Source organism: Hylobates moloch, unplaced genomic scaffold (genome assembly GCF_009828535.3).
Source record: "Hylobates moloch isolate HMO894 unplaced genomic scaffold, HMol_V3 SCAFFOLD_7, whole genome shotgun sequence".
NCBI lineage: Eukaryota > Metazoa > Chordata > Mammalia > Primates > Hylobatidae > Hylobates > Hylobates moloch.
This window is the reverse complement of record NW_026652282.1, coordinates 100,335,743-100,351,844: the sequence shown is the minus strand read 5'-3', so window position 1 is coordinate 100,351,844 and position 16,102 is coordinate 100,335,743. Positions and strand designations below refer to the sequence as shown.

Sequence of the window (16,102 nt, the reverse complement as noted above, 5' to 3'; positions counted from 1 at the left end):
CAGGAAGGGCCCAGATCAGAAGCCAAAAAGCAAATAGATGAGGATGGTCTGTGGGTGTATGTCAGGGGTCTAAGAGCCACCAAATATATCTGCCCAGGGATGTGCCCTATAGTGTTTTCTCAAAGGCAGAAAAACTTAAATATATTTCTGTTTCCACGGAATGGCCCCAGAAAGATTCAATGAGTATTTACATTTGCTTCTTTGCTGAGTCAATTCTAGGCTATAGCCAGATAGCCAGCATGCCTGGGAGACTAACTCAGAAAGGGTGGAGAGGGCAGTCCCCAAACTTGTCAGACTGGGAAAGTGGGAGTTTGGGATAAGTCCAAATTTAGCATGTTGTCCTAATATACTTAGCCACCAACAAATATTGAAATATTATGGGGCTCTCATGTTAATGCAACCTTAGTAGTCTCAAACAATTATGGCATAGAACTTCCTATTAAGGACTGCAGACTTTAGCGTGTAGAAAATCTTATACACAGAGTACACATTGATTCAGGGGAGGTCTGTAGACTGTATGCAAAGTGCATGCAAAAATTGTGTGTGTGTGTGTGTGTGTGTGTGCGCGCGCCTTTTTCTGGAGAGCAGATAGTGTTCCACATGTGTGTGGTGATAATCACTGAGATACAGCAATACTTTCATGCTTGTGCTGCCCCTCTATGAGCTATAGTGAGAGCTGGAGCTGTGAGGCCAAGTAGAGCAGACAGTACTCGTGGCAGGCCCTGTGCTGGGTGAAATGTGTAGAGGGCAGCTGGAAAAGCCATTTGATCAAGGCCTTACATTCTTTTTTTTTTTTTTTTTTTTTTGAGACAGAGTCTCCCTCTGTCGCCCAGGCTGGAGTGCAGTGGCGCGATCTTGGCCCACTGCAACCTCCACCTCCCAGGTTCAAGCCATTCTCCTACTTCAGCCTCCCGAATAGCTGGGACTACAGGCGTGCACCACCATGCCTGGCTAATTTTTGTATTTTTAGTAGAGACAAGGTTTCACCATATTGGTCAGGCTGGTCTTGAACTCTTGACCTCATGATCTGCCCTACTCAGCCTCCCAAAGTTCTGGGATTACAGGCGTGAGCCACCACACCCAGCCGGCCTTACATTCTTGAAGGGCCTCTATGTTTGAGATTATCTCACAAAAAAAGGCTATCTTTCATACATTCAGAGATTTATGGACAGGACTGAACAGAGACAACATTCATCATACAAATTTAACTTTGTGGCCAGGCATAGTGGCTCACGCCCATAATTCCAGCACTTTGGGGGGCTGAGGTGGGTGGATCACTTGAGTTCAGGAGTTTGAGACCAGGCTAGGCAACATGGCAAGACCCTATTTCTATGAAAAATACAAAAATTAGCTAGGTGTGGTGGCACACACCTGTAGTCTCAGCTACTTGGGAGGCTGAAGCTGGAGGATTGCTTCAGCCCGCATAGAGGAGGTTGCAGTGAGCCGAGATGACACCACTGCACCCCAGCCCAGGTGACAGAGTGAGATCCTGTCTAAAGAAAAAACAAAACAAAACAAACAAATTTAAGCTTGTGTTTCCTTTCCAGAACATACTGCATATAATGCAGGACAAATTAATTTTTATATAAATCCTGGATTTATCTTGCAAAGAGCAAAGTTATACTGTTATACTTGCAAAGTTATACTTGCAAAGAGCAAAGTTAAACTGCTCTGTGATGAAATGTGCAAATGTGTTACCACAATATTTACAGCATTATCTTTGGCATTTCCTCATTTTTTTTAATACTAACCAAAAGATTTTTTTTTTTTGAGACGGAGTCTCGCTCTGTCGCCCAGGCCGGACTGCAGTGGCGCGATCTCGGCTCACTGCAAGCTCCGCCTCCTGGGTTCATGCCATTCTCCTGCCTCAGCCTCCCAAGTAGCTGGGATCACAGGCGCATGCCACCATGCCCAGCTAATTTTTGTATTTTTAGTAGAGACGGGGTTTCGCCATGTTGGCCAGGCTGGTTTTGAACTCCTGACCTCAAGTCATCTGCCCGCCTCAGCCTCCCAAAGTGCTGGGATTGCAGGTGTGAGCCACTGTGCCCGGCCCCCACTTCTAAACACTCCAATCACTCTTCAAAAATTGTCTGTATCACCAACTCCCACTTCTCTTCCTCTTGTCCAAACCCTAAGGGGCTTCCTGAGCCCAGCACCCAGCATCAGGCTGTGCCAAGGGGACTCCCTTGGTGGCTACCCATTAAACCGACTTGGCCAGCAAGCTGGGCTCTCATAGGCCAACCCTCTCCCCCTCACTCAAAAGCCTGCTGCACAGACCTCCTTGGAGACCCCCTTGGAGACCAGATTTTAACTGGAAATGAAACAAAACTGTGAGAAACCAGGCCCTGCTCCCCTGTCAGGAACTTGCATACCTTAAGCCCTGTTCGTTACCAGGCTGAACTGCTCATAACTTTCCACACAACTGGTCAATTCTCTCTCTATGGATCACCAGATGTTTTTCATGAGTTGTTGCATCTGCCTGGAGTGCTCTTCAGCCCTTCTCTACTCTCTCATCTGCTTCGACCCTTCTCTACTCTCTTATGTGGAAAGCATCTCGTTCTTCTGAGTTCAGCTCCTGCATCACCTCCTTCCAAAGCCCTCCCTGAACACCTCCCCAGGCAAGATTAGGTGCGTTTCCTATGAGCTACCACCACCGTGCCCTGTGTAATGAACAAGTCCGTGTTTTCTTCCTTAGGCTGCAAACTTCTCAAGGGCAGGGATAGTGTTGTATTCCTCTCTATAGCCCAATGCCTAGCATATGATATGTGTCCTGCGAATGTTTATTCCATTAATAAATGAATAAATTAGAGATGTTAATGCCCTTTTAGGGCCTCGACTAAGAATTACCATGATAGCTGAACCTTCATTTTCCTGGCAGTTTCTATAGGTGAACATCCTCATATTTGAACCTTGAGGTAGGCGTGAGCACTAGAATTCCCCCTTTCTCACTTTAAAAATTCCTTCATCTATGGATTTGTAGCCCTTTAGACCTGTTAGCCAACAAAAAACTCCTCCCTTTAAGGCATCTGGTCCCCAGCAGAAAGGACTGGATTGACTTGCTGCTTTTCTTTGTGAATCTACTTCACTATGGGGCTTTAAAAACATTCAGGAAAGATAGACCAGGCACTTAGATGGGATTGTTGAACCTGTGACCCCAGCCCTGAAATCTCTTGCTTCTTGTCTTCCTATTTAAAAAGACAATGTATGTCTATTTTGGGTGGGAAAATTGTAGGAAATATTTTGATGACCTGTCCTATGAAGTAGATACAATTGTTTTGCAGATGTGGAAACTGAGACACAGTTTCTTTATCACATAGGTGGTAAGTGGTGGGGGCAAGACTCTAACGTAAACAGTCTAACTCTAGGGTCTGTGATCTCAACCACTGCACTGTAGTAATATTTGATGGATGGATTAATGAATTAATAAATGCAGTGGAAAGCATTGAGGGTTGAAGGGCTGTCTATGCTGGATCAGGATCCCCAAATCTGATTTTAGTCCTAACTGTGATAGCCATTCCAACTCCTTCCATGATCACCTGAATGACTGGGGGCACAGGGTGTGTGAGTTGGCAGGCATGAGGTTCCTCTTTTTCAGCCAAAAGCAGTCTGTGTCATTTGCATGAAACCCAAACTTCTGTGAATGGTGTGGAAGCTTTCTCCTAAGTAACAGATTGTGTGAGAGAAAGGCTCCTAGAACAGAGAAGCAATGTAAAGAGAAGTTTGGGTTGGGGAGGGTCAGAGAGAGAACAATCCCCAAAGAGGCCTTTCCAGATAGGCTGTAGCTCTATCAAAAATTCTTTGTTCTTCCCAGTGAAAGTTCCATCTCCAAGAAGCCACACATCAGAACACTCATGGGGTGGGGAGGGCCAGCTGTGAGCTTCTTCTAGTGTGTTGAGTGTGCATTACATTTTAGGCTCTTGTCTCATTTGGCCACTAACTCATGGAGTGATCTTGAACACTGCTGTGCAACCATAGTTCTCTTACCTGCAAAATGGGAAAAATAATAGTGGCTGAAAGCAGGAGATTTAGCTGGGCTGAATGATTTCTTAAGGCCTCTTTCAGCACTGGTGAGAGGTGACAACGTGCTAGTAGCCCTCACTCGCTCTCCGGCGCCTCCTCTGCCTCGGCGGCGTTTGAGGAGCCCTTCAGCCCTCAGCTGTGCTGTGGGGGCCCCTCTCTGGGGCTGGCCAACCCCAGAGCCGGCTCCCTCCGCTGCGGTGAAGTGTGGAGGGAGAGGCTCGGGAGGGAGCAGGCTGCGCGCAGAGGGTTCTGGGTGGGTGCAGGTGCAGCCAGCTGGCGCCTGCTGGGCTTGATTGGGGACGAGCTTCCTCTGGGCTGCCGGAGTGCCCAGGCTAGGTGCTGCAAATTCCCGTGGGGAGGGCCACTGAAAGGTGAAGCTGTCTGGGCTTCTGGGTCAGGTGGGGACTTGGAGAACTTTTCTGTCTAGCTAAAGGATTGTAAACGCACCAATCAGCACTCTGTGTCTAGCTAGAGGTTTGTAAATGCACCAATCAGCACTCTGTGTCTAGCTAAAGGTTTATAAACGCACCAGTCAGCACTTTGTGTCTAGCTCAAGGTTTGTAAATGCACCCATCAGTGCTCTGTGTCTGGCTAATCTGGTGGGGACTTGGAGAACTTTTGTGTCTAGCTAAAGGATTGTAAACGCACCAATCAGCACTCTATGTCTAGCTAATCTGGTGGGGACTTGGAGAACTTTTGTGTCTAGCAAAGGATTGTAAACACACCAATTGGCATTCTCTGTCTAGCTAAAGGTTTGTAAATGCACCAATCAGCACTTTGTGTCTAGCTCAAGGTTTGTAAATGCACCAATCAGCACTCTGTGTCTAGCTCAAGGTTTGTAAATGCACCAATCAGTGCTCTGTGTCTAGCTAATCTAGTGGAGACTTGGAGAACTTTTGTGTCTAGCTAAAGGATTGTAAATGCACCAATCAGCACTCTGTGTCTACCTCAATGTTCGTAAACACACCAATCAGCACCCTGTCAAAACAGACCAATCAGCTCTCTGTAAAACAGACCAATCAGTAGGATGTGGGTGGGGTCTGATAAGGGAATAAAAGCAGGCTGCCCAAGCCAGTAGGGGCAACCCGCTGGGGTCCCCTTCCATGCTGTGGAAGCTTTGTTCTTTCGCTGTTCGCTCTTCGCAATAAATCTTGCTGCTGCTAACTCTTTGGGTCCGTGCCGCATTTATGAGCTGTAACACTCACCGCGAAGGTCTGCAGCTTCTCTCCTGATGTCAGCGAGACCACGAACCCACCAGAAGGAAGAAGCTCCGGACACATCTGAACATTTGAAGGAACAAACTCCGGACACACCATCTTTAAGAACTCTAATACTCACCACGAGGGTCCATGGCTTCATTCTTGAAGTCAGTGAGACCAAGAACCCACCAATTCCGGACACACTGGGATGTATGACTCTAGAACATACATCTGTATGTACGTAGCTTTCAACATTTATCTTTTATTTTGCCTTTTGAATCTCCAAATCTATACTCCTATTTTTTCTTTGATGCAAAAATAAATCAAATCGGCCACAGAGGTGAGTAGGGATAAGAACAAGTTGGGCAAGCTGTGTTGATAATCAAGGGGCCCCAGAGATTGTAGTCATTAGGGAGAGAGGCCTTCATGGAGGAGGACCCCAAAGACAGAAGAGGAGGCAGGTTTGGAGGGACTAGAGTTAGAATATCATAGGGCACAGGAATCAAGGCCTGAGAAGTGAGGAGAATGGCGGGCTTTATGAGAGGCACCCTAACTCGCAGAGTGAGTAAGAACAACAGCTGTGGGGCAGACAGCCTGGATCCCAAGCCCAGCCTCCCTGCTTCCTAACCACATGACCTTGAACGAGTCACTTTATTTTTCTGAGCTGCCATGTAAAAGCTGGGTAATAATAGCACCAACTTCGGAACTAAATAAGGTAATGCTTAGCACAGCGCACAGCACATAGTTCACATTCAATAAGTGGTTGCTGTTGTTGGGGTGTCATCATTACTGGAAGTTCTCCACCAGACGTTTTTTATTAAATTTAATTTTAAGTTCTAGGATATACATGTGCAGTATGTGCAGGTTTGTTACATAGGTAAACATGTGCTATGGTGGTTTGCTGCACCTGTCAACCCATCACCTAGGTATTAAGCCCCACATGCATTAGCTATTTATCCTGATGCTCTCCCTCCCACCACCCCTCTGACAGGCCCCAGTGTGCGTTGTTCTCCTCCCTGTGTCTCATTGTTCTCATTGTTCAGCTCCCACTTAAGAGTGAGAACATGCAGTGTTTGTTTTTCTGTTCCTGTGTTAGTTTGCCAAGGATAATGGCTTCCAGCTCCATGCATGTCCCTGCAAAGGACATGATCTTGTTCCTTTTTATGGCTGTATAGTATTCCGTGATGTGTATGTACCACATTTTGTTACATTGCCATTGATGTCCATTTAGGTTGATTCCGTGTCTTTGCTACCGTGAATAGTGCTGCAGTGAACATACACGTGCATGTATCTTTGTAATAAGATGATTTATATTGCTTTGGGTTTATACCCGGTAATGGGATTGCTGGGCCAAATGGTATTTCTGGTTCTAGATCTTTGAGATATCACCACACTGTTTTCTGCAATGGTTGAACTAACTTACATTCCCACCAACAGTGTAAAAGTATTCCTATTTCTCCACAGCCTCACTAGCATCTGTTGTTTCTTGACTTTTTAATAATTGCCATTCTGACTGGTGTGAGATGGTATCTCATCGTAGTTTTGATTTGCATTTATAAACTGAGTTGTTCTCTTGGGTCTGTGGCACTACACAATGGGCGGCCCATAATAGTGGGTAAGAATGTGGGCTTTGGAATCCATGCAGGCTCTGGCCCAGATCTTAATCAGCATGACCATTGGTAAGTAACAAAACCACCCCGTGCCATAGTTTACTTGCCTATAACAAGTATATAACAAGATGTCTACTTCACATATTATAGTGAGCTCTACTTCAGATTATTGTGAAGAGCTCTACTTCACAGATTATTATTTCTTTTTCTTTTTGAGACATAGTCTCACTCTGGCACCCAGGCTGGAGTGCAGTGGCACGATCTCAGCTCACTGCAACCTCTGCCTCCTGGATTCCAGCGATTCTCCTGGCTCAGCCTCCTGAGTAGCTGGGATTACAGGTGCGTGCTACTATGCCCGGCAATTTTTTTTTTTTATTTTTTTTTTAGTAGAAAAGGGGTTTCACCACGTTGACCAAGCTGGCCTCAAAGTCCTGACCTCAGGTGATCCACTGGCCTTGGCCTCCCAAAGTGCTGGGATTATAGGCGTGAGCCACCACGCCTGGCCACAGATTATTATTTCTAAAAAGAGTGTTTAAAATTCTAGAAAAAAACATGGCACATAATGAACACTCAATGGACACTGGCTTGGCCTTTGGATCAGTGACCAGCTCAATGAGGAGCTGCTGATACACTGTTCTTTCTGGGATCAGCCTACAGGTGCAAGGACATGGCTCATATTTCCCAAAGACATGACTGCAGTCTTAGTTTGGGCATAAGTGACTTCCCCAATCAGGATGGAAGATCAAGTCCACAGTTAATATGGGAAGAGGATACATGATGTTCCGGCCAGGAGATGAAAAGGTAACCACTTTGGCTCTCATAATTAGCCATTTCCATAACCCTTCTCTGCCTTCATTCCTCTCTTTTCCTTCTTTTCCTCCCCCCATCCTTTTCTCCCTCCAATGAGAACTCATCACTGTAGACTGCCTAAGCAGAAGGGCTTAACTCCATTTGTGGACATAATGCTCGCCCTTCCCTAATAACCACTATTTTCTTATGAAAGTGTTCATTTCAGCTCGCGGAAGAAACACACGGTCCTGAGACTGTAAAGTTGCCTTCTACCAGTGACAACAGACATCCTGATAGGTCAAAGGTGCAATGATCTCCCCTGTTCCCATGACTGTATCGAATATCCCCATAATGCACTTCTAAAATCCAAGAGAAGCAAGATTTCTGTAGCAAAACTGGATTTAGGGCAAGTGGGCTATTTCGGCCTTTTGCAGCATTTGTAGTGTCCAGAAATTGTTGATATTGACTTACTAGAAGGTAGGAAGTATTCTGCAAAGGGGTGCAATTTGGGAGGCTGTACTTCAATAAATGGAGTAGATTTTTTCAGGTCTTTGTAATGCAACGATGACATTTGATAATATATGTGTGTAAGTGGACAGGAAACGTGCATGACCAGTCAATGTGAGTATAGGTTGAAATGGGAAAATCAGTAACAAAAAACTGGAAAGGGTGGGAGAAGGGGCCTCAGAGATACAGAGGCAGGGCTCCTTGGAACTTACACTTCTCTACCTTGACCAGAACATACCTCTGCATTGAGCTGACCACAGACAAGTCTGGCTAGGAAATCTACATTACCTGAAGAAGTCAATATGGGGAGTACCCTTCCCATCCCACCTCAGGCCCTCCTGGGAATGAAGAAATCATAAAACATAAGAGAACAAGGAAAAGTTTAGGCTTCTGGGAGTCTAGGGCATTTTTCCTTCCTTTCTCTTGTTCATATCTCGTTTTTCAACTGGCATTATCTTCTAGGGAGGCATCTTTGGCCCTGGAGAACTCAAAAGAGCCAGAGTGGGCCAGGTGTGGTGGCTCACACCTGTAATCCCAGCACTGTGGGAGGCCGAGGTGGGTGGATCACGAGGTCAGGAGATCGAGACCATCCTGGCTAACATGGTGAAACCCCGTCTCTACTAAAAATACAAAAAAATTAGCCGGGCATGCTGGTGGGCGCCTGTAGTCCCAGCTACTTGGGAGGCCAAGGCAGGAGAATGGCGTAAACCTGGAAGGTGGAGCTTGCAGTGAGCCGATCACGCCACTGTACTCCAGCCTGGGCAACAGAGCGAGACTCCGTCTCAAAAAAAAAAAAAAAAAAAAAAAAAAGAGCCAGAGTGGATCCCAGAAGAGAGGATGCAGAAAGTGTTGACTTTGGTTCTAACAAAGGCCTGGGGTACAACTGCAAACAGAACCTTCTTTTAAGATGGCTCAGTTCGGTTCTCCAGAGAAAAATTATGCAGGGATTCTGGGCAAGACTGTCTTGGAAGGACTGGCTTGTGCCTTTAAGTGTACTCTATCTCTTAAGAACCTGAGAGTGGCAGACTGGGCACAGAAGGATGAAGTCTAACAGAGCCAAATCTTTCCTCTGGGGCCTAGATGGGCAGGAGTTCTGATTTTTTTCAATATCCCCCAAGGTCCTGTTACACAGAATAAGATCAAGCTCAAGTGGAATTTTCTATCATTTCGTTTTTAATTGTCCCATTCTTGTGTCCTTCTTCCCTCAACGGTAAGAACTCATTTAAAAGTTATCAATGGCATAAGACTAAAATCAGTACTGTAGAGAAGATGGGATGTTGCTGAAGCTCTTCTGCTGGGGTCAGCTTGGTCAGTATCACTCATTGTCACAAATGTTACCAATTTTCCTGTTAAAAGGTTAATGTTTTGGGCCTTAGCTTTTAGCCTATTGTTAATACACTGCTTGTTTAAAATAAAAACGTGTTATTTGTTTTCTTGAACATTTTATGATGCCAAAGAAAATAGTAGGCAGTGTGTTCTGCTTTAAGCAAACCCAATATGTGAATGCTTGGATTTACATATAAAGTAGGTGCAGATATTGACAAAATGCTTCAACATAATTCTTTATGTAACAAGCTTTTCTGGTGCATTTTGAAACACTTTATGGCCAGTTTTTCAGAACACATCAGTCACATTAATCAGTTCACACCGGCCTCGCTGTCACATACATAGGAGTTTGCTGTCTGAATGCAAGTATATTTCCTTAAAGGATCTTCTGGTACCTAAAGGTATTACAACCAATAGGAAAAAGAACAAAATAGATGTTCCTGAAGCATTCCTTTCTATTCAGCTTCCACCGAAGTGATACTGAAGCTAGTTGGATAATTTTTTTCCTAAGGTAGGAATACAGTTTTGTTGGACACAAAGTGAGGCAATAGGAAACATTTTTTAATGAACAAACAACTTTCACACAAACTGTCTGTATCACATTGTTATTACAACACAGATGAGCTGAAACGTTTTTGTACAGATTTGGAGGATGGGAATCCTAAAAAGAAATCAAGCATGTAGAGGTAGTTGAATAGCAATGTGGGGGGAAAAAAGCATTATCTTATATTTCCCTTCAGTTCGTTACAGTGCAAGAGTAAAATGGCTGCTTACCAAACAAACGAAAACACACACACATTTGCCACTGTTTACGTGGCTTGCTTGATATTTTAATCCTGACATTACTTACAACTGCATAAGATGATGGAATTAATTTATCTAAAATAAGCCTATGGTGCCACATTGACCTATTTGCTTTCCTTTTATTCCATTATTAGTGTTGCTTTAACAATAGATAAATGTTAATCAACTTTTAAAATTATGCATTAGCTACAGTGTTGCTTTGTAAACTTCTGTTAAATCACATTTGCTGCAAAAACATTTTAAATAACAGCTACAGTCATGAAGCAAAAGCTTTAAAGTGACACCAGGAACACAGATTACAGGCACTTCTCTCTGGAGGTTAACTTAGCATGTTTGGAAATACACATTTGTAAGTGAAAATTTCTTCATTTCACCTCTGGATGTGTGTAACCCAGATTATTAAATAGTTGTACAGTGTAATAAGGTGGGAGCTATCATTCTAAGATGAATTGAATGTGTACATTTTATGTGGCTCCTTTTCCTTCCTTCTCTTTGAACTCAGAAGGGGCACAAATTGAAGCCCATGCTGCCAGCTGCTTTTTAGAACTGTCTTCTACCATAATAAATCAAAAATTCACTTCTCGGCCCCAAGAATGGGCTGAAAATCTTCTCTTTTCCATTGTTTGGGCTGCCCTCCATTTGCATCTTTGTCACACACCACTGCTATGGTTCTGCCTTGGTGAGCAGAAATGGATGCGAAGTCAACATGTTGGGAACTCAAGAAATGAGTTCCTGAATAAAATTCCCAGCTTGGAAATGGAGTTGGTGTGGGGAACACAGACAGATTGCAGTCTGTCAACAGTATGCAGTCTGTTGACTGTAAGAGACCTCTGGGTGCTGTGAACCAGCCTCAGGAGCTCCACCGCTCCAATGGCCAGTCACAGGGGATTATCTGAGCCCAGGCCAGCTCCACAGGTAGAGCTGGAAGCGCCACATGCGCAATGACTCAGCTTGCCCCTTGCTGCCGAGGCAGCACTGGGCTAGAAGCAGCTGGCCTTCAGAAAAGGCAAACTTTAAAAATTGTCATTCTCTGCCCTGCTAAGTCAGGGGCAGGCACTCTTTTCTCCAAGTTGTCTACAGAAAATTGGTTTTTCATTTTCTACATTTTGCTGGTTATTTGCTAGCAGCAGTAGTACAGTACAAAGCAGAAAGATATGATGTCTGCTTGCTACCTAGTATATATATATACACACACACGCACACACACACAAAGACATACATACATACATACAAAACATAACCTACTAGGCAAAGACTGGGTCAGTCACGATAGACAGAAAAACTAACTAAATAAGTGGCACTATCTACCATGGGGGAAGTCTTATTTTTCTAGCCTAGATTTAGCTTTATGTCTTTCTTCTGTATACCGTTCATTCACAAGCTGTGCAGCAAAACCAATTTCCCAGTGTAAAAATTGTCCAGACCAATTGATTACCTCGTTAAGGTACATCCCAAAGAAAGCCAAAGCTTAGCCTTGCATCCTGCCTTGCAACTAGACAAAGTATTTAACATAGTGGAGGCTCAGTTTTCTCATTCATAATATGGGGATAATAACTGCTCTCGCAGGGTTGGTATGAGAAATAAATGATTTAATGAGCTCAGATATGTGAGATCACTTGGCTCAGTACCTGGTACATGGGGATCTCAGTACATTTTTGTTGAATCTGTTACCTTTGGGCAACATAAAGAAATACTATCAACTAAGCACAGAAGTCACAGATTGTAAACTCTCATCATCTGTGATGGGTAAGGTTCTCAATACATTTTGGAGAACAGGGAGTGATAAGTTGGTTATTCTAATGGAGCTAGAACTTAAGGCTTCCATTCTATCAGAAATCCTAGGCTGGGTGCGGTGGCTCATACCCACGCCCATAATCCCAGCACTTTGGGAGGCCCAGGCAGGTGGATCACCTGAGGTCAGGAGTTCGAGACTAGCCCGACCAACATGGTGAAACCCCATCTCTACTAAAACTACAAAAATTAGCCAGGCGTGGTAGTGCGTGCCTGTAATCCCAGCCACTTGGGGGGCTGAGGCAGGGGAATCACTTGAACCTGGGAGGCGGAGGTTGCAGTGAGCTGAGATCGTGCCACTGCACTCCAGCCTGGGTGACAGAGTGAGACTCAGACTCGCACACCACACACACAAAAAAAAAAAGGAAGGAAGGAAGGGAAAGAAAGAAAGAAAGACACAAAGACAAGAAAGAAAGAAGAAAGAAAGAAAGAAAGAAAAAAGAAAAAGAGAAAGAGGAAGGAAGGAAAGAAGGAAGGAAGGAAGGAAAGGAAGGAAGGAAGGAAGGAAAGGAAGGGAGGGAGGGAGGGAGGGAAGGAAGGAAGGAAGGAAGGAAGGAAGGAATGAATCAATCCTAGACCTACATAGGGCACTACCTTCTAGCCCTTATTGAAGCAGGAAAAAAATTTCTGGTATAGGATTGATCCCTATCTCTGATCCTTATTTGTTCTCCAGTCATTTCACTTTCACAAAGATTTAATTCCCAAAAGAATTATCAGTAAATCATCAAATTATGGGTCCAAAAATCAGTGGTATGTATTCCCCCAACTAAGTTTAAAGGAGTTTCAAGTGGATATTGTGTGTAAAGGCAGTGTTTTATACAAATGTAGGCCCTTGATGATATTCTATAACTATGACTAATCTAATAGTAGCTATTATTTCTTGAATGCATTCTAGGTGTGAGACACTGTGCTAATTGATTTACACGTTATCTCATTTAATTTTCTTAACAACCCTATATGCAGAACTTATCACTATCATTTCATAGATTAGAAAACTGGGGCTTGGCAAAAGTTAAATCAATTGCCAAAAGTAATATATCTAATAAGTAGAGAAGCTTAGGGCCCTTTTCTTGGTTGCATTTACACTAGATAACAAGAAACTATTAGGATTGTGTTATGACCACATGGTCTGGGAACCAGGTGGGAGGGGGAGTCTTTTTCTGCTCCCTGAGCTTTGTGGAGTTTGCTTGTGCAGAAATAATGCCTATACTTCCGCCTATTTCTGTTCTTCACCTGCCCAGACTAGCTCCAAACATCAAATCTGATAAACACAACGCTCTGGCAACATAATGTCCATCAAGTGAGTGCAGAAAAGACCATCTGGTTTCTGCTTACATGCATCTTTTTTATGTTGTCTGGATCATCTCATTCTCCCTTTCCTGTTTCTAGCTACAGGTGGTGATGGGAAAAGTAAGAATTACCCTCTCACCTTAACAGAGCGATGGGCTATGAGTGAATGATGCAAAAATCATTCACTGTCCAAAATGACATGGTATAATTTGCATGAAGGTACTAATGGCACAATTCACTTCCTCCCTACTATAATTGTTTCACTCTGCCATTATAACACTCCCGTACTCGTGGTACTTTACAGGCTGTCCTGCCACTGAAGGACTCAAACTAGCACTAAGCAAGCTAAATCAGGGCTTACTCTTACTCCTCACCCTGTATTCTCCCCATACATTGAAATATTTCACTCATGTAACTAGAAGCAAAGGCAGTACTTAGGTAAAATAATAGATTATCTGGTTCCTTTTTTTTTTTTTTTTTTTTTTTTTTTTTGAGACGCAGGTTTGCTCGTCGCCCAGGCTGGAGTGCAATGGTGCAATCTCGGCTCACTGCAACCTCCATCTCTCAGGTTCATGTGATTCTCCTGCCTCAGCCTCCCAAGTAGCTGGGATTACAGGCATACACCACCACGCCTGGCTAATTTTGTATCCACTTTTAGTAGAGACAGGGTTTCATCATGTTAGTTAGGCTGGTCTTGGAACTCCTGACCTCAAGTGATCCGCCTGCCTCAGCCTCCCAAAGTGCTGGGATTACAGGCGTGAGCCACCGTGCCCGGCCGTCTGGTTCCTTTAAAAAGATTTTTATAGGGTTCTACTCTATTTGGCTTATTTACATTTTTAATAAGAAAAAGTCCTTATCAAGTGTTTCTGCCCAGGTCTTGATCCTCAGAACCCTGGGGAGAGGTGGGTTATGGAGGCTAGTTGGGCATAACTGTGATGTGCTAAACTGAACACCATTTCCTCTGAAGAGTTAATTACAATCCTGCCTAAAATCTGATTCCTAACTGCACTGGGGAAAAATTAGATACATGTACAATTAGATTGCTGAAATAAATGCCTATAATTAAAAATAATTCTTTCAGCTTTGTTCTGTATTACACACAGAAAATGAATTATTTATTTTACTTTACCTTGGCATATACCATAATCTAGGCCAAATCCCTTAAGTATTTTATATTGTTTAGTTCAAACTGAAAAAAAAAGTGGACTCTGAAGACAGATGATCTTAGCATCATTCTGAACTTCTTTTAAGCATCCATTTGGACAGAAATGATCTAAGAACTAGTGTCATTGTAGTAAAAAAAAGATTAAAGCAAAAACTGCACACTTCTAGTATTGTTATTTCCCCCTAGGTACATGGTAAACCACATCAATAAATAAAGCAACGGACTTTTCAGCAATGTACGCTTAAATAGTTACAAACATACATGTAGAAAAAAGGATACAGTAGTGCAAAAAATAAATTATTAAAACAGAAAGAAGTATGAACATTATTTTACACAATGCTCTATAAAACCTGAACCATTTGGAATGAGACCTCAAGTCAGTGAAATTATACAGCAACATTATTAGTATCTTTGTTTTCACATTTCAACCACACAGTCATTGATCTATGAAAGAAAGAATATTAAAGCAAAACCACTTTAAACTTTTGGAAATTTTAATGTTAAAATCAAATTATGTTTTTCTGGGTTCTTAAACACCTCTGCTGTTTACGTAGTTATGCAGCATGTCAAGAAGCATCTTAAGACAGAAAGTTTCAAATAGGTCACATTCTTTTGGTCTTTCTACTCAATTTCTCTCTGTGATCAACAGCAGGCTGATGCCTCTGCTTGACACCCCCTTCTGTTAAGATATTATTGCAATTAGATATATTTACAAGAAGACTCCCCCCGACAGCAGTGGGGAAGGTGAGAGCTCCTCTTCGGCAATCCACTCACTAGTTTTGGTTTCGGGATATGAAGGCCAGGACTCGTCGAATACCATTCAGTCTGTCCTTTAAGGACCTCATTGCTAGGAAGGGGAGCTGAGCTCGGCTTTCCAAGGGAAGAACCGCTAACATCCACCAGCACCAGGCTGGGCCATTTGGGTTCATCTGCAACAGAGAAACACAATGGAGTCATCCTATTCCCATCCAAGAACATCAGTCTGCAGAGTTCCAAATGCTCAAGGTAAAGACCCCAGGTAGAACAACTCCATGTGGCAGATTGCTAATTGTCCCTATATCTGTTTTCCCCCTTATTTTAGCAGAGCATATAGCCACCCAGAAAAAAGACTGCATTTCTCAGCTTCCCTTGCAGCTAGGTGAGGCCATGAGACAAAGTTCTGGCTAATGAGATGTAAAGGGAAGTGATATGTGTAACCTCTTGGTCATGCTCTGGGAAAGCAGCATATGCCCTCTGCCTTCCTCTTTCTCTCCCTTTCCCCTAGCTAGATGGTTCTTGTTAAAGCAAACCAACCAGTATCCTAACAGATACACCATGCCTCCTAGCCAATGTGATTTTACAAGCTGGTATCTACTATGTAGTCTCTTCCACTTCTAATATTCTGTTGAGGTCCTTTGGACTGATGCATTTAACATTCAGGCCTTCAATTCCCATGACCCCTTGACCTTTGCATGTCTTTTAAGTCCCCTCATTTCCTTGATGTGGCTGAAGGCAACAGTCCATGTATACCATGTCACTATACAGGGCCACAGCTCTCTTCTCCCTTGAAACAAAAGGCTATGCTTTACAGTCCCAAAGAATCACAACCTCACTTTGCAAAA

At 43.5% G+C, this 16,102-nt stretch overlaps 1 protein-coding gene across 3 annotated transcripts in view; it reads right to left on the bottom strand.

Annotated features, from left to right (window-relative positions):
* Nucleotides 1–12,608: 12,608 nt before the first annotated feature.
* LONRF3 (LON peptidase N-terminal domain and ring finger 3) overlaps nucleotides 12,609–16,102 on the bottom strand; it is a 46,189-nt gene continuing 42,695 nt past the window's right edge. For all 3 annotated transcript variants that reach the window (XM_032757512.2, XM_032757510.2, XM_058441699.1), the window contains one exon: nucleotides 12,609–15,430. In XM_032757512.2, the coding sequence (XP_032613403.1) occupies nucleotides 15,275–15,430 (156 nt within the window). In that variant the 3' untranslated portion in view covers nucleotides 12,609–15,274. The remainder of the gene's footprint in view (nucleotides 15,431–16,102) is intronic.